General features: G+C 37.6%; 2 protein-coding genes across 2 annotated transcripts; one reads left to right on the top strand and one right to left on the bottom strand.

The window, feature by feature from the left end:
- Positions 1-284: 284 nt before the first annotated feature.
- LOC307153527 (UDP-glucuronosyltransferase 2A2-like) lies at positions 285-3,761 on the bottom strand. Its single transcript, XM_079863029.1, has 2 exons — positions 3,698-3,761; positions 285-1,910 (listed from the first exon to the last, which is right to left on the bottom strand). The coding sequence occupies exon 2, from the start codon at positions 1,902-1,904 to the stop codon at positions 300-302; it is 1,605 nt and encodes a 534-aa protein (XP_079719155.1). The 5' UTR covers positions 1,905-1,910; positions 3,698-3,761; the 3' UTR covers positions 285-299.
- A 9,121-nt stretch (positions 3,762-12,882) lies between these two features.
- On the top strand, positions 12,883-19,750 carry c1ql1l (complement component 1, q subcomponent-like 1-like). The gene is made up of 3 exons (XM_079863048.1): positions 12,883-13,733; positions 18,649-18,868; positions 19,106-19,750. The coding sequence occupies exons 1-2, from the start codon at positions 13,083-13,085 to the stop codon at positions 18,826-18,828; spliced, it is 831 nt and encodes a 276-aa protein (XP_079719174.1). The 5' UTR covers positions 12,883-13,082; the 3' UTR covers positions 18,829-18,868; positions 19,106-19,750.
- The last annotated feature ends 1,566 nt before the right edge of the window (positions 19,751-21,316 follow it).

Here is a 21,316-nt window from a genome sequence, read left to right as displayed (position 1 = left end):
AGATACTGTGCAGATCTTAAGCAATGCAAAGATGAGTATATATATATATATATATATATATATATATATATATAGGATTTATAATCCATTATAAATTAAATGGATATAACATGGTGTTCATCGTGTGCTACACATGATTATAACCACAAATTGTATAAATAGCTTTTATACTTATGCATGAGAGTATGCATGAGAGTATACACAAGCATTATAATGCCTTAGGAATACCCTTACAATACATTATAAATACAGACTTAATAGAAAGTGTTATTATTGTTCATCAAATATTCATTAATGCTTCACTCAAGTTTTGATTTCTTTCTCCTGCACAGACACACACACAAATAGCGTATTGTAAGAATCACAGCTCCCCCTAATGTCAGCACCACTGCTAGCAAAAATGCCATTACGTCTACAGAGTGATAAGAGTACCAGGGCATCTTATAAGACTCAGTGCGTAAATGTGCTGCTCCCTTGTGCCGCATTACATACTCTATCCAATAGAGGGCGCTATCCTGAGGTTGTGTAGGCTGGTCTTTGTGTAACCTAGACATACGCTGCATGTTTTCCCTGTATGACGGCTGATGTAAAACTTCCTGCACTGCCGCCATAAAGCTCTGGCTGTCCAGTTTGGTAGCGTCGAGTACTTTAGCGGCCCCTCGTACCTGGAGACGCACCATATTGTCGAATTGGTCAAAAAGCAAGGGAATCCCAACCACTGGAACACCATGGTAGATAGACTCATAAATGCCATTCGTTCCACCATGAGCAACAAATGCACGTGTTTTCGGGTGACCAAGTAAATCGTTCTGAGGAAACCAATTAACCAGAAGAGTGTTGTTGCCCAGATTATGAGGACGTTCTCCTAAGTGCCTCCATATGACTCGCTGGGGAAGCTGAGCAAATCCGGCAGCGATTTTAGACGTGATTTCACTAGGAAGAGCTTTCACGAGCGTACCTAGTGACATTACAACCACCCCGTGTTCACCTGAACCTTTCACAAACTCCTCCAGGTCTGGCGGTAATGGCTTGGAGGGTTTGCACTGGAAGCCTCCGATGTAGATGACGTTGGGCATGGTTGGACGCGGGAACTCGAAGACGAAATCCGACCTCATGAGCCAAATATCCGCACCTTGCAGCAAGTGGTAGAAATCAGTGTCGGGTCCAAAGTAGCGTGCGACTAGTTTGTCATACTCTGGTCTGACAATGAAATGGTCGATGTACATGTTCAGCACGTAATGGAAGATATTCTTGACTCGTTCCCCAAAGGACATGTGGTTCGATAGTTGGCTCCCTGCTGCAGGGACGTATGAAACCGGAGAAGGTGCGACAACAAAGTGCCCTTCTCCACTCGTGATCCATCTCACATTGTACACCATGGGTAATCCGAGTTTATGAGCCACCAGCACACCCGTAGGCAGACCCGGGTCCATAAGGACCACGTCGTAACGTCCCTCGTACAGCTGTTTCATCAGCACAGGGTTTTCGAAAATCTCCACAACCATCTGACTTGCCTGCCGATGCATGTCGTAGAGATTCGTCAGCATCTGCCTATAGAACTGCACGAATGCAAGCGGGGATACTCCACGTTCCTGTATCTTGAGCATTTCACTCAGGAACGAGATGAAGAAATCTGGCTGCTCGATGTTAATGGGCTCCGGGAGGGTCACGGTTATGGCCGTGTAGTGCGGGGAATCCTCCTTGACGTACCAGCTGCTGGCGGTTCGCACCACGGTGACCTCGTGGCCGCTGGAGTGAAGGACGCCAATCAGTATGTTCATGTTGACCCAGTGGCTTCCGTCTACTGGGAAAACAAGGATCTTTCCAGCCAGAGCGGAGGGAAGATCGGTGGCGAAGAGTATAGATAGAGCCAGAAGACAGTGTGAAGCTTTGAGGACCTTCATTGCTCCCTAGTGCACATAAAAACACTAATGTTTACAAGACAGATTTAAAGGGTTAGTTCACCCAAATATGATAATTCTGTCATTAATTACCCACCCTCATGTCGTTCCAAACCTGCAAGACTTTTGTTCATCATTAAGATCTTTTTGATGAAATCTAAGAGCTTTCTGTCAGAATTTGGGCTTTTGTTCACATATAAACATTGATTAGTGAACATAAACAGAAGCTCAACCGAACCTGCTTGACGTACACGAACAGACCTCTTGCCGAAGCTCAAACTTGACGCACAACACGAGAATGAACCTCGTTGGTTCTCACACGTCAAGCGAACATGCTTGAGCTTCTGTTTACCACAACTGATGAACGTTTATATGTGAATGAAAGCATAAATTCATTCTGTTCATCATATAAAGCGATCGAGTCTATTCAGAAAATTTGGACTAAACCGCTCAGGTCATATGGATTAGTTTTACGATCTCTTTATGAACTTTTTGAAGCGTCAAAGTGGTAGTTGCATAGCTGTCAATGGAGGGACAGAAAGCTCTCAGATTTCATCAAAAAGATCTTCATTTGTGTTTCGAAGATGAACAAAAGTCTTACAGGTTTGGAACGGCATGAGTAATTAATGACAGAATTTTCATTTTTGGATGAACTTGCCCTTTAATATGACACAATGAAACTGTAATTTCATCAACAAAAACTGTTTCTGTATGTGTTTTCTTCACAATCCAACACATTCTTTGGTAACACTTTATAACAAGGTTTCATTTGTTTGCATTAGTTAACTACACTAGTTAACATGAACTAACAGTAAAAAACACTTCTAAAGCATTTATTAATAACAATGTTGTATCTGTTAATATTGTATAATGGACCTGAGCTAACATAAACTAACTTTTTTTTTTCATTAACAAAGATGAATAAATATTGTAACAAATGTATTGTATTGCTTTTAGTTCATGCATTAAGTAAGGGTTAATGCCCGACGAGGTGTCCATTATCAGGTTTTAATGGACTTCCATTAAAACCTGATAATGGACACCTCGTCGGGCATTAACCCGCTTATACCATGGTCACTTGCCAAATAACACATTTTTAAAACATTAGTTTATATTTTAATTAGTTTTACAATCGAAATCTAAAGTTACAAGTTAAAAAACAATAACTTGGTTTCCTTGGTTACGCCTGACGGTTTATTTAGGTGTACATTATCACTTTTTAACGGACACCCTGCAGCCAATCAGAATCGAGTATTCACCCAGACCATGGTATAACTGACGTTAACTAATGGGACCTTATTTTAAAGTGCACTTTACAAAGTAAACAAAGATTATTGGAGTAGCCTATGTTTAACAAATGATTTCAGTCTTTATACTTAAAAATATCAATGTGTTACCTGTTTATTTGTAATTGTGAAATTTCCAATCTGCGTGAAAAAATCCTACACCAAAGCTTTTTTTTTCAGTGTGTAACTCATTCCTCTACCCTGGAAAATACTTCATGCTTGAGTGCTTGAATAGACACACAAAATGTTTCTAAAACCCTGAACAGGCCGTGTGATTCAAAGCAGATGTGACTTGTTAAGCACTGAGGTTTTGCAGAAAGACTGAATGTTATATAAACTGGTATTCCTTCATGTGAAACATGCAAAAGAAAAAAAGGCTTTTAGTGGGCAATGTAAAAGTTCTTTCAACATTTTAAGACAATTGTACTGCAACACAAACTGTACAATCAGATAGTAATATGGTAAAGTTGCAGTTTACTGTTGCATTGAAACTTAATAAAGCTCTTTTACCTTCTTCTGTTGCCTCTCTTCTTCTTTGTGGTGAAATGAGGGTTTGTTCAGTCTGGTTCCAAGTCCAGATCGAGCTTTAGTGTTGCATCACAGTGGAGGTAATCCCAGGAAAGTAGGCGTTGTTAACGCAGCAGTGTGTTTGAGTTTGTGTGAGAAACACGTGCTTCTGTTTCACAAAAATCTCCTCCAGGACCTAAAGCAGAGAAAATGCATTCGAAGAGTTTTCAACATATACGACAAAACAAATGCTATCACCACCAGTATACATGTCAAGAGAGAAGCAAAAAAGCACAAACAAAAAAACAGTATAAACAATTTAATGAATGTTTGTCCTTTGATTTCTTGTCATTGGTGTTATCAATGCTTGAAAATACAAGAAATTGTGGAAAAATACTTTCAAGGCCAAAGTTCAGAGTAAGAGGCTCTTTTTACCACCATGTTGGAAAAGTTATTAATTTACCTTTATATGTGTTTTACCTTTACTTCAGTGGGTTACTTGCCACTTTAAAAAAAAGGCCTTTGTCACGGGTGTTGTCATCACTGGTGCTTTCTTCATTTGTGAAAAAAATTCTCCATTATGATTAATAATATAAGGACATGATGTTAATACGCTGTTATAACCATATGGTAGCAAATGGGTTTTAAATAATAATAATAAAAAAAAAAATCACTCAAAAAACATAAATGTGACATTTATTATAGTCCAAATGGTGTTTTATCAACAGTTTTTAAAGAAGCCAATTCATAATCTTCTGTAGCCTGTTGTTAATAAATGGTTAACGACAAAAATGAGTACGATAGCTTTCTAATAAAGCCTGTTTAATGTTAATGTTAAAATTATAAAATTACTTTTTTTACATATTTTTTTCCGCTCGGGCCATCAAATATGACGTTTTAAGGTAGCAAACGCATTGGGCATGCGCACATCGACAGCGGTGAGCCGTTGGTAAACTTGATTATAGGAAAGTGAACATTAAATCCTGCGTGCAACTTTGAAGTAGAAATACAAACACCATTGAGGAGATTGTAAACTTCGACCTGCATTTTGAGGTGAACGTTTGGTTAATTTTTAATTTGTAAGTTTACATCGCATCACACGACTGTTACGGTAGCCTAAACCCTACGGTGTGTAAGTAAATGTGTTCTACATCATTTATATTGTATATTACTAGTTGGTGCAGGCAAGTCTTAGATTACTGATTTTGTGTGTTTTTTCTTTTTTTAAAATGTCATATTTCGAGCAAATACACTCCGCTGTCATTTAGTAGTAACAGCATAAGGCCGCAGGGTGGCGACATTTACAAATGAACACTAACTGAACTTGAATCGATATCAACTATGAGTACACGTTTAAGGTTTTCCATATTCACGTTAAAAGGCCAGTGATACTATAATGGAGACTAACACCACTGAACACACTTGTCTGATATGATTAATTTATGATTTGGACCATTTTGACTATTGCTCATGAATGGATTAATTTATGAGTCAGTGGATGGTTGTGTCACAAAAACATCAGAATGTTTGCCCTCTTGAACCACAATCAATAATTAGATCAAAACAATACATGTCGAAACGTGTCAAAATAAATGTTAGTTAAAAGAGATGGTAGCCACATTTGATATGTTTAAGTGAATGGAAATGTCAAAATGTTAAAATGCATCATGAAAGACTGAAAATGGACCAAATTAATCATAAGTCATTAAACAAATGCGTGTTGTTTAGTTTTTAAATAAATATATGTTTATTCAATAAGAGATTTTCAACAAAAAAGAAACATTCTGCTGACCAATCGTGGTCTCTCCTGAGTCCTTAATAATTTCTTTGGCATATAAACATTTAATAGTATTAATATTACAGTTAACTTATCATAATGCCCTCAGGCCATGGCTACATGGTGTGTTTGTCAGCTGATGGTGGTTTACATAAACATTAAGTGCTCTGATTGTACCGTCTCATCTAATGTTCATCAGGTCACAAAAATAATGTTCTCAACATTCAATATCAGTATATACTGTATACATGATATAGGCAAGTGAGTATATGTATGTATTTGTGTGTGAATAGAAGAGACATAAGGATATCCACAGATTTAATTCAAACAGTAACATGTCCTATAGATCTCAAGCACAGATTCTGAGTAATGTGTGCGCATCTAGAAACAGCCTGCAACGCAAACTAAGACTGACACGTCGTTCTGTGTGGTGGGTGGAAAACACAAAACACACACATACACAGAAACACAATGATCTGTGGGCAGGTACCATTCTGACATCAAAATTGAATGCTTTGGCACGTTAGTGTGTGTGTATGTGTGTGTCCTGTACGTGCAGTACGAAGCAAGCATATAAATCTGGATTTCCCACATCTTATGCTGAGGTTTACGGCCTCCACATATTCAACAATCACTGCTACTTGGACAAGTGAATCCATTATTCGCTGAATATAAAAACCTTGACCTAAAACAACTAATTTAAATAACTTTTGGTTTATAAACAACATAATGTTTAATTCATAATCTAATCGAAAAGAATCGAAAGATCTCCCGCTCTTCAGCTACAGAAACAGATATTTTTTTCTAAACGCTTTCTGTTAATTGGTTTGGGCATTGCTTGCAAATTATGAAAGAAAAATTCTAATGTAAAACAGAATTTGAAGGTGAATTTTTTTTTTTTTTTTTTACATGCCTTGCCCAATATATTGGCACTATATTGATTTTTGGCTGATATTAGAGTTTATTTTAATTTATCGGTAATGTCTTTGAAAGCCCTTTTCCACCACATAAGAAAAAACATGCTTTAAAAAAAATTATGAGACAAAAGTCTTTTTTGTATTTTTGTCACAATTTTGATTTTTTATGTAATAATTATGACTTTTAAGTTGTTTTAAGTTACTTTAAAGTTCATTATGATTTACCAAAGCATGATTTTTTTTTCCTATGTGGCAGAAATAGGCTCTTTTCCTATCATTTTTACATTTAGATTAACTTTGCAATAATCTAATGTTTTTTTGTTTTTTTTATTCCCATAATTTTGGTGCATTTGTAGAGCAATAAAATAAAACAAATTTTTGTACCTTAACAATTGGCATACTGTATCAATTTTGGCCACTAGTGGTGCAGTGATTTATTTTTGACTTTGTGGAAAAAAAACATTCCAGGAGACATTAAGAAAAATGCATTGTATGCATAAATGTTTAAGCTGCTTTTGTCTTGTTTCACAGCACAACAAGATAATAAAAAAATGAATGTATGAATTAGACTGCAGAAGGTCTGTTCCCTACTGTTTTCACCTTTCCCTTCAGGGCTGTTTGTGATAGTATTGCCACTCCAAACACTAGTGTCTCATACAATATTTTCTAGTATGTGCTCCTCAAAGGCAGTGGTAGTATATTAAACTAGTTTTGTCATAGTGTAATTTATGGTGTGTGAATACATTGTGTAACTAGCGAGTTGATGCTGAAATGATTGGACGGCTGTTTTTAACGCTTTTCGGTCAGTTTAATGTTACCAGCTATTGCCTTTCCTCTGCATGCTCTCGGACATAGAGACCTTCAGGATAACACAGACATATATGTTCATACATACAGACACTTGAGCACATGTATGCAAACACAGTTCACAAGATCATTCTAGCTTACATCGTGGTCTGTCTGGCACAGCCTGAGGTTTATCTGTACATTATGTTTCCTTTCAAGTAAAATTGAATAAGAAACAAGATATTCCCCCTTGCTCAAGGATGAGCAGGACGCGTGCATCTCTCTGGGGGCTTGTGACTGACTCAAGGGGCTTGTTGTTCTCAGCTGGCGAAGGCATGGGGAGGAGAAGAGCTGTGGAGAAAGTAAATTATATAGGGAGGGCTGGAAAAGTCTCTGTTCTTGACGCATTACTGCGCCTGCCGTCAAGGGCACTGTGGCCACGGTTTGAGTCACTGCGCTCAGAGCTCCTCACGGCCTTCTTTCCCTGAAGCCAATGATCAACATTCTCTCTGTTTCAATGACTCACAGCGATAGTCAGCAAGCCCTCCCGTATCTTCATCATGTCCCATGACAGCATCACAAACCACAAGAGACGATGAAGAAAACGCACATTTCGTTTCAAACTGTTGTGTACGGTGGGACTTGTCTTTTAGACACAAAGAATCGCTTAAGCAAGTTAAAGGGATAGTTCACAAAAATGATTAACTCATAATTAACATGATTAACATAAACGTAAAACTGACAGAAATCTTCTTTTCTGTTCCACAGAAGGAATAAAGTTAGGTTTGGAGTGACAGAAATTTTTGGGTCAACTCTTCCTTTAAATCCGGGCTCAGACTACAGGAGTTTCAGGAAGATTGATGCCCTATTTACCCCTCCTGACATTCAGAGAAAAAATTATCAATTCGAAGTATTGTGCGCACGTCCAAACTTCGGTAGGTGCCAGACAAAAACCTTCCTTGTTTGATCAAAAGGTTGCGATATATTAAAGTTTTATGGGAGAAGATAAAGCTTAAAGGGGTCATATAATGGTACATGCACTTTTACAAGTTGATTGTACTGAAATGTGTGTTGGCAGTGCCTGTACACAACCATCATAAAATGATAAAAATCCATCCAGTGTTTTTTTTAAAATCTCCTTATATGTTTGACCCTCTCTGAAATCAAGCCGTTTAATTTTGTGACGTCACAAAATCGACGCCCCTCCCACGATTGGTGATTGACAGCAGCGTTTCAACACAGACCCACCCTCGCTCGTGAGCGAGCTGTCTGTCATCATAGATACCCTCACTGGAGCGCTGTCTATGAGCAGAATGGCGTCTGCGATTGTGGTGTTCTGTTCTTCAGTGTAAAAAGGAACACAGCAGTCATTTTGATGTTCCTAAATCCGAACCGTTTAAGAGGCAGTGGCTGAGTTTGTTTTTGAAGGGATTTGCCCAAAGGATTGAAGCGGGGATTCCCTCACGGGGATTCCCCACGATGCTTTCATGTTTGCAAATCATTTCATACCAGACAGCTTTACAAACGAGAAAAAACGGATCGGTACCAATGTGTTTCTGCTGAACCTCCGAAAGAAGTGAGTGTAATGTTTTATTAACCTTTATATTAATATTTATATTAATCTTTGCAAATTTGCAAACCTTGCTGCACGCTTCAGTTTACACTAAGGGTACATTACAGCATGTTTTCTATGTAAGACGTTCTCAATATAATTCATAATCCCACGTTTATAATGAACAACGCGTTATGGTTATTGTGTTATTATTTCAAACGGTGTACGCACAGAGCAGAGGGGCGGGGTGAGCAAAGCTCATTATCATTTAAAGACACATGCACTGAAACGGCGTGCTGAAAACAGAGCTGTTTTTGACCAGGTAAAATTAGTGTTTTCTTACAATAATAATGAGAATTTTTAATTAAAGTATATTACAAACTTTTAATTTAGACCCTAAAGAATCATATTAGCTTGTACAAAAATGGCATTATATGACCCCTTTAAGGAACAAGTTATTATATTTTGATGAATGATTACAAATACAAACTTTTAATGTGTACATAATTTTTTTGGTTTTGATTGCATGCTAACTTTAGCAACACCACACCATTCTCAGCAACTCAAGATTGAGCATTAGCACCAGCGGCTGTGATTTTTTTTTTTTTTTGCGTTGGCTGTGAATCAGACCCAGGTGTCCTGCATAGTGGGGATATTCTACCATGAACTAGCAATGCTTGTCTTGCGAGCCCAAGGCTGTGCATTTCCAAGCAGGTCTTCTTTCAGACCTGACGTACATGAAATAAATGGCCAGAAAGGTCTGTAATAATCCAGCAAGCTCAGGAAACCATCTACCACCTGCTTCAGCGGGCTGTGAGATCTTCTTGAGCTCTTCGCTTAAGGTTGGTGCATGCAGTGTAGTTTTTTCTATCCTTTGTGATTTCTGCATTTCAGAAATGTATCTCTTAAATGTTATGAATGTTGCTTTACAGGGGCGTGTCTAGAGGGGGGGGGGGGGGGGCACGGGGAGGCACCAGCCCCCCCTGGAATATGATTGGCCCCCCCGGTGCTCCCCCAACATCATTGGTCTAGATTTACTGTCAACATGAAAATGCCCAACGCCATTGGATCAGAGCGCTGTCAATCACTGCTTCGTGAAGCAGAATCACTGGTCCGCATTTTTCAAACAGGAGAGAGAGACACCTCGACACGTCACTGTTTATGGTATACAGACACTTTCCAAAAAATTAGAATATCATGGAAAAGTTTATTTATTTCCATAATTCCATTCAAAACGTTAAACTTCCATAGATTATAGATTCAGGGCCCACAACTTAAACAATTTCAAGTATTTAGTTGTTTATTTGTACATAATTTGGGCTTCCAGCTCATAAAACCCACGAAAACAGGATTTAAAAAAATTAGAATATTACATGAAATCACACAGTAATTACACAGTGATACCATGGTCATTGAAGCAGGTTTTGGTTCTTTTGGCAGTGTGGGCAGGTGCAAATCCTGCTGGAAAATGAAGGAAGCATGAAGTGCTCTGGAAATGTCCTGGTAGACGGCTGCGTTGACTCTGGATTTAATAAAGCACAGTGGACCAAAGTCCTCTTTTCTGATGAGAGCAAATTTTGCATCTCATTTGGAAACCAAGGTCCCAGAGTCTGGAGGAAGAATGGAGAGGCACACAATCCAAGATGCTTGAAGTCCAGTGTGAAGTTTCCACAGTCTGTGTTGGTTTGGGGAGCCATGTCATCGGCTGGTGTTGGTCCACTCAACGCAGCCGTACCAGGACATTTTCAGAGCACTTCATGCTTCCTTCATTTTCCAGCAGGATTTGCACCTGCCCACACTGCCAAAAGAACCAAAACCTGGTTCAATGACCATGGTATCACTGTGTAATTACTGTGTGATTTCATGTAATATTTTTTGAAATCCTGTTTTCATGGGTTTTATGAGCTGGAAGCCCAAATTATGTACAAATAAACAACTAAATACTTGAAATCGTTTAAGTTGTGGTATGGAATTATGGAAATAAATAAACTTTTCCATGATATTCAAATTTTTTGGAAAGGGTCTGTACACACTCAATTACAGTATATATTTTGAAATATTTAGGCAACACACAGTTTTTGTTATGTACTCTAAAACATTTGATGATATATGATGTAAATTTCTTGAAAATACTTCTTTACTCGCCAGTGAAGGTGACTCATATTTTCTGTAGGGGATTAACTGGATGCAAATTAGTGAAAAATGCACTTTTCATTGGGGAAAATATGGAGCCATGTGACCTGTGCACATGTGCTGAAACAAGACTGGACCCCTGTGGGTCATGTGACCACTTTTTTGCACTTTCATTGATAAGTAGTCTACTTGAGTTCTTCTCCCCTGAGATAGGTTTGACCAATAAATGGGTGTCTCATTTTATTAAAAAATAAACTAAAATAGACTATGTTACCTGGAGGCAACAACGTACCATAGAGGGTTAACGGTTACTTTATAATCAAAAGGTTTCAAACTCAGACATCTGTCTAGTTTCATTTCCCATATTTGTTATTTTTACACTCACACAACCAAAGTCATGAGTTTCCGCCAAAGGGGAAACATACATTTAAAGTTCAAAAGCACCTGACGCACATTATTCAAATGTTCATTATATAATGTACATAATTCAAAAGCACATTAATGTTGTTCCTGCAAGAAAAATAAATGTTAGTTATGATTAAAAATCCAAAACAGCATCTACCAAATGTATAAATGTAAATAATAGATCCTGCATGAAAGCCAGTGGAATTTTATGTTGGACTGTGTGTTATACAAGTGATTGACAGAGCTGATTATGATTTGTGGATCGATCGTTTTTCAAAGTGAAATCGAGGTAGGTTTCATTATGTAAAAGAGAAAACTAATAAGATATTGTACCATTATGTTTATTTGAACTTGTATTTTCTTTCTCTCACACACAGAGTACGTCGTCAATTGCTGTTCGAATCGTTTATTAATTAGACAACTGTCGTAGGAGCAGCCACACAGCAGGATTTTGATGCATCATTTCTGACACTGTCAGAACTTCGTTGGAGGCTAAGATTCATCACAAGGGCAAATAATTGTTCGCCAGTGAGCATGTCACACTGAACTATCAAAGACCTGTGATGGAACGATTCAGAAATTTGTCCCAGATGCAAAAACATTGTGCACTGAGCTTTACAAAGTTAGTTATACATGATGGGTGAATAAGTCTGGGCCCTTGTTCACCAGTTTTACAGTTTTTGTTGATCTATTCCTTGTTGCCAATGTACATGCAGTGGGGAGGCCAGAGTTATTCTGACTTGCAATAGCTTTGGATCAAAACTTCTGCAGAATTAACAAATTTAAGGTAAATATTCTAATTTTCATACAGTCATGTTCATTACAGTAGCTTACTATTCCTGGGACACTTGTATCATAGCAAAAGACAACAAATGATCATCAACTCTCATACGAGTTAGCATTTATTTAATGAAATGAGACAATTATGAGCATGCCTGTAGCGTGTTCTCATAATCCGAGCGAGCTATGGAAGGATTACTATGTTTACTGCACATAAATAAACAATGACATAATTACATAACAATGCCAGGAAGATGCGTTGAGGGCGGTTTTGAGAGACAGAGAAAGAGGGAAGCGGAAAAATCCTTTTGCTTGCACTCAGCAGGTGTCCTTTTGGATTAGCTGAAGCTTAGAATGCATCCTGTCATATTTACTTGACCATCATGCAGACAGAGAAACATACTATCTCTTCCTCATCTTCCCTCTCCTCTCGTGCTTTATCAAACCACCATGTCTAAACCCTCCCATCTAGTCTTGCAGTTCAACAAGTGGAAAATCAAATCATATTTCAAAAGACTGCACAATAAAACACACTTAAATGACTTTAAGATTTCCTTGGCATTGGGTTTCCACAAATACCCCTTCTTTCTCTCTTATTCTCTCTTGCTCTCCCACTGGTTCTTCATTTGCTGAAAGCCTCCTCCCACTTGTCCTTTTTGAGTCACACAAAGAAATACACTAGAAGGGCATTCTCTCTCTCTTTCTCTCTCTCTCTCTCTCTCTCTTTCTCTCTCAATCTTACTTCCTTCCTCAACGCCCAAACACTTCTCTCCACTCACCTGCTGAAGCAGTGAATGCTCTCTCTCTCTCTCTTTCTCTCTCTTTCAAGCAGGAAAGACATACACACACTCATCTGAGATCCCTGGTGGTTCTCATTTCCCTTCTCATCTCCGTGAGCACCTGACGTTGAGGGAGCTTGTTCCCTCACTTCCAGAGGTCAATATTCCTGCTTGCGGCGAGAGCTCCGCGCTGGCGGCCCAGCCCCTTTCCCGCTTCAGCCTGGGACGAAAGACCCTTCTGGTGGCTGGCGTGGCCGTCATGCTTCTATTGGTGCTGGTGATCCTCATTCCTGTTTTGGTTCATCTGGCGGGCAGCAGCGAAAATGGAGGTCAGTATGAGATGCTCGGCACTTGCCGAATGGTCTGCGATCCGTTCTTGGAAAAATCTGGCACTACGGCTGCTGTCGGTACAGGAACGGCTATCACTAATATGCAACTGGAAGCCGAGGCGCTGACTGATCATAGCATGGGACCCCCGTTGCCCAACTACGCACACGGACCGCAGGGCAAACCCGGCCGCCAAGGGAAACCAGGGCTACCGGGACCTCCAGGACCCCCGGGACCACCTGGAGAGCCTGGTCCTCCAGGACCTATGGGGCCACCAGGAAATAAAAACCACACAGAGCGACCGGAGATCTCCGCTCTGGGTGGAAGAACAGCTACTGGAATGGGCACAGCGGTCTATAACATGGGACCCCGCGTGGCCTTCTACGCAGGTCTGCGAAACCCACAGGAGGGCTATGAGGTTCTGAGGTTTGACGACGTAGTTACAAACATTGGGAATAACTACGATGGATCAACTGGGAAATTTGTGTGCAAGGTTCCAGGGACGTACTTCTTCACATACAACGTCCTCATGAGAGGAGGGGATGGAACCAGTATGTGGGCGGATCTGATGAAAAACGGACAGGTAGGGTTTTTTTACTGCTAACACACCTGTACTGAGGTTTATGAAAAGACATATTTTATGATATTCATAATGATATTTTTATTACACTGTGAAAAGGAATAACTGACTGCATCAACACTAATGAAACTCATTTTTAATGACCATGTACCTCCTCATGGTAACAGTAACACATTTTCACTTTTTACAGTCTAGTGTATGTATAACCCTCAGCCCTTGAAAATATGTATTTTTTCTATTTACATGTTTGTACTTTTTAGTCATTTTATGTTGTACATCCAACATGTGCTGTTCATGCCCTATCCATGAATAATATCTGTCAAGCAGGGAACAAGAAAGTGGTAACATGTTTACCAAGCTTATGAAATGATGATATTTATTATAGACATTAATGTTTTACATATAATGTTAGTTATAAACTGAACTGAACTTATAATGACTACAGACTACAGATTTAGCTAACTTTGTTTTTCTCCAAACTACAGGTCTGTTTCGCATTGCAATAATGTCTGTGTCTGTTTTAATGGAAGGGAGGGTGCGTCATTTTCCGGCAGCATATGCAATGCATGAATTACATAACACTGACTAAACACAGACTGCCACAGGGATGTAATTCCTCGAGTTTCTGAATAATCCCACTCCAGTGGGTTTCAGTTTGAATATTCATATACCAGAATATCCCGTATGTAACGGGGAGTGCATTTAGGGTTGCTTTCCAGTAAAGGTCAGTTTCATGTTTGAGATGAATTTCTGCATACAGGAGATATGACCGCACACTCACTTGCAAATACTTTATTTCACTAGCAAGTCTTTGTCGAGGTGTGATCTCTCACATAATGGAGAGAAGTATAAATAGACAATTATTCACAGGTGTAGACAATCAATCTTAGTCAAGCAAACAATCAATTAGTAATTCTAAAACACCCATTTTCAGTTTCACTGAAACAAAAAATATAGAGACAACAACTTGAGTATCAACATTCAGTCAATATTTAAATGCATAGAATATTTATATTACCCAAGACAAAAGTTTCAATCCGATATACAGTACATTGACTAGAATCATCATATTAATAAGAAACAGCTTAGATCAAAGTCGACATTTAGTTTGTGTGTCCAATAGGCCTCCTGTTTAAGCAGAATTCGATCCAGATCACCTCATCTCCTCTGTAAGAATACCCTCTCAATTCCTATATAACAGAGAGATGTAATTGGGTGATTAAACTCAGTAAGATGTGCAGCCAGTGGGTAATTCATATTTCTGCATCTAATTGTAGTTTGATGTTCAGCAATACGCATTTTCAACTCACAAATTGTTTTTCCAATATATGATTTACCTCTAGGACATGTTATGAGGTAAATAACTGCTTTTGTTTTGCAGCTCATTATTTCTTTAACAGGAATCGATTTACCAGAATGAGGGTGTTTAAATGATGTACAACGGTATAGCTACACTAATTACAGTGATTGTTACCTTCTGGAATTGGTGTTAATAAAGTTTGTGTTGTTACAGGTGCAGGAGACAAGTTTAAAATTGCTAATTGATTGTCTACACCTGTGATTAATTGTCTATTTATACTTCTCTCCATTATGTGAGAAATCACACCTCGACAAAGACTTGTTGCTGAAATGGTGGTGAAATAAAGTATTTGCAAGTGAGTTTGCGGTCATATCTCCTTTATACAGATTTGTTTTCTTTGATCTGCACCTCAGATGGTGTACGTTTGCTTTAGTGTTTTATTAAGGAGATGAATTCCTGTCATGTCTATGGTCAATGTAAACTGTAAACAAGGAAAGATTTCACTGCAAGTGTTCGCCTCTTGTCAGAAGTGCTGCTGCATGTGTGTGTACATACTATACTCATCTTCTGGCATCCCTCAGTGTGTCATTCTGAATCAGGGCCCTTCTCAAACACCCACGGCCACTCAAAGCACACACATTCAGTATGAGTTGTTCACATACAAAATAAATACTCTAAAAATGCCACACACATCAGGTCGGCTTCATGATTTTAGGATGTGCGAAGTGCGATACGTGTGTGTATGTGTATATATCTTTTTCCTTTTTGATTAATTTATTATTTTGAATAATTTTGTATTATTATTTTTTTATAATGAATGGTTCAATGGAAAGAAAAAAATAACAAATGGAAATATTAGAGGCATTTCACTCTTTTACAGGAATAAACAAACAAGATATTAACAAAATAATTAAGATTGGTGGGACTTGAACTGGTCATTTGAAATCCCAAATTGATTGACCACTATCTATTTAATTCTACATATGATTAATTTCAATGACTGTAGTGATTGTGGCTCTGTAAAAAAAATAATTAATTTCACACTTTTGAACTATATGCGCACATATAGGAGTGTTATATGCATTAAACAATCAAAAATCATGGAAAAATACATGCATTTTTATATTTATAGATTTTATATAAAACATATACACATACATGCATTGATATAGAGTGAGAGAGAGGCAGAACATGATTTCACCAAGTGCAACATATTCCGGGATCAACATTCCAATCAACCAATCAGATTTGAGGGACATGTTTCCAGTTTATGTCAGGCTTACAACCAGGGTTAAGTGCTTCTACATCAGTGTATTCACCATCATTCTCCTCTGATTTTAGGGATAACTTATGGGTAGGAGTAGGGATATGGTTAGGATTAAATTTCCAATGCAAGAATGTTATACAAAACATGATGACCCAGGAACACGTCTAACTCTGCAAAATCAGGACGTGCAAGAGAGAGAGAAAGAGCATTTTTCATATATATACTGTGTATAATTTCAAAATACTGTTCATTTTATTATTGCTGCTATAAACAATAACATGAATCACTTGTGTATCTTTGTGACATCGACTTAAGTCTTGACTTGCTGTTTTAGCTGCTCATCCTCACATTTCCGAAACCTCTAGGTGACTCACACACACAAACACTGTGCACACATGGCTAATATGAATATATCTTTTAGCTCCTTAGCTTTAGCTAGGCTATGGGCTCCAATTATAATTCTCTCAAGTCATACACATGGAAACACACATGACGGATATCAGTTCAAACACACACACACATGTATAAATACACACCCACGCATTCTGTGTGCTTGAGTCAGCTGTGTTACTCATATGAGCGCAGAGAGTGATGGCCCACAGCGACAGCGTTTCACCGTCTGACTGATGTCTTCATATTTGAGCGACTAAGTTCGGCCCCTGTCCATCAAACAAGTAAATGCCAAATTCATCCATCCTCTCAGGCTCCCAAATAAACAATCAAAGCTCTTTTTCTTCCATTAGTTTAAAAATACTCAGAGTTATTCGCCTGACCTGAGCAGTGTTTTATTTATAGAAATAACGAGGAGAGGGGAGAATGTGATGGGAATCTCCCAGTGAGAAACGGCTCAATGTGTCAGAGCATGTGTGTCTCTCTCTAAAGTCTCTTAAGGCAAATCAGATCACTCAGTGGCCATCTTGGTAAAACCCCCTGACAATTGGCATACAATATCAATTGCATATGTGACCCTGGACCACAAAACCAGTCACAAGTCGCACGGGTGTATTTGTGGCAATAGCCAACAATACATTGCAAAACATATTTTTATGCCAAAAAATCATTAGGATATTAAGTAAAGATCATGTTTCATGAAGATATTTTGTAAATTTCCTACCGTAAATTTATAAAACATTTATTTTTGTGAGTGTATGCAGCACAATCGCGAACATAAATGGACAAATTTAAAGGTGATTTTCTCAATGTTTCGATTTTTTTGCGCCCTCAGATTCCAGATGTTCAAATAGTTGTATCTCGACCAAATTTTGTCCTATTCTAACACACCATACATCAATGTAAAGCTTATTTATTCATTTTCAAAATTGTGACCCATTTTGTGGTCCATGGTCACACATCGGAATTGTTGAAATCCTGTATGAAGAAAGAATAAGTGCATGTTTTAAAAGGCTTGACACCACATTTCCATTATATGATTTATGTATTTAAATTAAGTGAGGAACATCACATGCTTGTTTGCCTCCAGCTTTAGTTCTGATAACATTTTCATCATTCATATTTTTAAAGGTCTGCTGTGGGAGAATCACTGATAAACCATCAGCTATTTGAAACAGATTCATTAAAAAAAATGTTAGCTCATTTTAATCTGCCGGAAACAACCGCAGACGGCAATTTGAGAGTCAGACAATATGTAATCGAATGTGAAGTGTTGATTGCATAAACAGGAAAAATCCCATCAGTCTCACCTAAAGAAAAACAAAGAAACACTTCACCCAAAAAAAAAAATTATTTTGTTTTTTACTCACCTTCATATCATTCTAAACACATATGACTTTCTTGCTTTTATAAATATTGAAAGAAGTCTCTTCTGTTCACCAAGACTTCATTTTAAAACAACTGCTTTCTGTTTGAATATGTTTTAACATGTAATTTACTCCTGTGATCAAAGCTGAATGTTCAGCATCATTACTCCAGTCTTCAGTGTCACATGATCCTTCACAAATCAGTCTAATATGGTGATTTGATGCTCAAGAAACATTTATTATCAATGTTAAAAACAGTTTAATATTCTTGTGGAAACTGTGATATAGTTTTTCAGGATTCTTTGATTAATAGAAAGTTCAAAATAAAAATCTTTTGTAACATTATAAATGTCTTTTCTGTCACTTTTGATCACCACTGTCACCATTTCTTATAAAAAAAAAAATATATATCTTACTGAACCCAAAATGTTTAGCGCACAGTGTGTATATACTGTATATGTAAATAGTATAACTTATTCTCTATGGGCTTAAAACTGAAAAGCTCTGTTAAATGATCTCTTGTTCCTCTCTCTCTCTCTCTCTCTCTCTCTCTCTCTCTCTCTCTCTCTCTCTCTCTCTCTCTCTCTCTCTCAGGTGAGAGCCAGTGCCATCGCCCAGGATCAGGATCAGAGTTACGACTACGCCTCAAACACTGCCATCCTACACCTCGACCCCGGGGACGAGATCTTCATCAAGCTGGACGGTGGAAAGGCACATGGCGGGAACAGCAACAAGTACAGCACTTTCGCTGGCTTCATTCTGTACAGTGACTAGAGGTCAAGAGGTCACTGAGTTCAGTCTCATGTTTGTATAGGTGAGAGATATTAGGGGGTCTTAATCTGATATTTGTTAACACCACTGACATGTTTTGGTCGCAAGAGATTTTATTTTCCATTTTTCCTCTATGGTTCTGTTTGCCTCAGGATATTTTCACCTGAAATTCAACAGCTATTCACGCATAACTGAGTCACAAAACACAACGATATAATTTGTTTAAAGGGTCAAATGATTCATTATGCACCCTGAAGGAAATGGCCCTGTTTCATTGTAGTAGGCACTGGATCCAACGAGAACACTCTTGAATCTGCCCACAAACATTCAACAGACACACATGACATGAAATCAACCCGAAGGAGAGAGCAGGGCTTCAGGGGTTCAGTCGTAACTGATTGAAAGCCCAATCAAGTGAGTGTTCATATTTCATTATGATGTTGTCTCTGTATGATCAATCTGTGAATGATGTTTATCAATGTCTCCGACATATTGTGAAGTGAATGATGTTGAATTATTCCCTAAAATCTTAATAGGATGAGTGTATGCACCTGGTTTTGTCCGTTGTAAATCATAGTATTTGTGGTTGATGTGGAAATACTAGCACAAATAAAGCTCAGCATTTATTTCAGCTAAAGCTAAACCCGTTCATTGTTTTTTTTTTTATTAATAAATTATGAGGTGGCTTTCTTAGCTGATATTACCATTTAAAAATCTCTTAGCCTAATAAAAGTTACCACTTAATGAACGGAGATCTACATGGTAACTGTAATAGTGATATCTCATTTATAATGACAACCACTATCTAAAACCATGTACTGTATATATTGCATTAATCATGACCTGTACAATATGTCTAAATATCTTCTGTTTTAAATGTAACCGCTAATAGATTTTTGCTTTTGCTAATAAATGGGATTTTTGTAACACTTTTGGGTCACTGGACTGATTGTAAAGTCACATTTGGAGAGCCTGACCTGCGGTTTGTTGTCTACATACTGCCTTTAGGGAGTATCCTAACTTAAAATGAACCCATTTTTTCAATTGTCATTTCTAGTGCTTTTGTCATTTTTATTAGTTTTTGTTTTTTAATAATTCTATTTAGCGTTTACGTTTTAGTTTTAGTAATTTTAATACTTCAACTTTATTTCTGTTTTCGTTTAAGTTTAAGTTTAAGATTTGCATCTAATATTTATATTTTATTTTATTTTAACTTTATTTCAATTACCGAAAACCATTTTTATATTGTAAAATGTTTTCAAAACGGTCAAATGGTTTACATTTTAGCTTTATTGCTTTACCTTTTGATTTTAAATACCATATAATAAAGAATTTGCCTCAAACTAATTAAAAATATTGCTGCATATCTTTTGGAAGATTTTTTTTTTTTTTTTTTTTGGTGCCTCAACCCTCTGTTGCTGTTCGGTAATTTTTTACCGAAAAATTTAACTTTTTGTTTTTTTAGAATTTTATACTTCATCGGAATGGTGCGAAACTTGGTAAAGGTTTTGGCACTTGCTGTGTGAACACACACAAAAAAAATCATGGACATGAATCGAAAAGGTTAAATGGTTCTAAAAAATAGCCACACTTGTATTGTTCGTGGTCAAAAATGAGCGCATTGGAAATGAATGGGAGACAAATTTCATCTAGTGGAAACGTTTGGTACTGCGGCCAAACAACATCTCACTGAAAGCTCATTTTTGGAGATATCAACCTCAAATGTGGAACACAACTTGTTTAGATCTTTGATTTTCTCACAGTTTCAGAGTAAAATGTGTTATGGAATTTATATTTAATATAACATTTTAAAATAAAATTTTGTGCATTTTCCATAATAATAAACTTAAACTTCTATAACTTTTTTTGTTTCACTTTAACTGTTTTCACTTCACCATGTGTTGTCTTTAACAAGAAACCAAACTTAAGTCAGTGCTCCAAACCATTCAAGATTTACCACAGTTTAAGTTGGAGATTTGAATCGACCAATAGCAAACCACAACCATCCAATCAATTCCCAATGGACAAAATCAAGCCCGCCATACATTTTTTTCTCATTCGAGGAGCTGTTTCAGTCGGATATACGTCACAATAGGCCAGGGAAAAAAAGAATCGCAATTTCCGTTTCATGCCGACTTTAAAATGTGGTTTGCAAATCATCTTCAATGTTACATACATGTTGTAAACGTGCCCAAAACATGTTGTGATTTGCTAAATAAAATCCCCTTTATGTGCATGCATATGCTGTTATTCTCATGAATGAGTAATATTGGTGTTATAAAGACAAAATCAGAACAAGAGAGATAAAGAGAGAAAACGACAGATTTTAATGATAAAGAAAAGAGGAGAGATCACAGCTAGGTATAATGAGTGTGAAATGCCACTTGTCTGGAGGGAAGGACTTCCGCCTAATCAGAGATGATCAGTGTTTCAAAACAACAGAACGGAGAGAGAGAGAGAGAGAGAGAGAGAGAGAGAGAGAGAGAGAGAG

This window comes from Squalius cephalus (genome assembly GCF_949319135.1).
Source record: "Squalius cephalus genome assembly, chromosome: 25".
Taxonomy (NCBI): Eukaryota; Metazoa; Chordata; class Actinopteri; order Cypriniformes; family Leuciscidae; genus Squalius; species Squalius cephalus.
Note: the sequence above shows the minus strand (reverse complement) of the source record. Positions and strands in the feature narration are given on the sequence as shown.

Coding starts and splice junctions, on each gene's coding strand:
- LOC307153527 (XM_079863029.1), bottom strand. CDS start 1,904: ATGAAGGTCCTCAAAGCTTCACACTGTCTTCTGGCTCTATCTATACTC.
- c1ql1l (XM_079863048.1), top strand. CDS start 13,083: ATGCTTCTATTGGTGCTGGTGATCCTCATTCCTGTTTTGGTTCATCTG. Junction 13,734..18,648: donor ATCTGATGAAAAACGGACAG/GTAGGGTTTTTT, acceptor TCTCTCTCTCAG/GTGAGAGCCAGTGCCATCGC.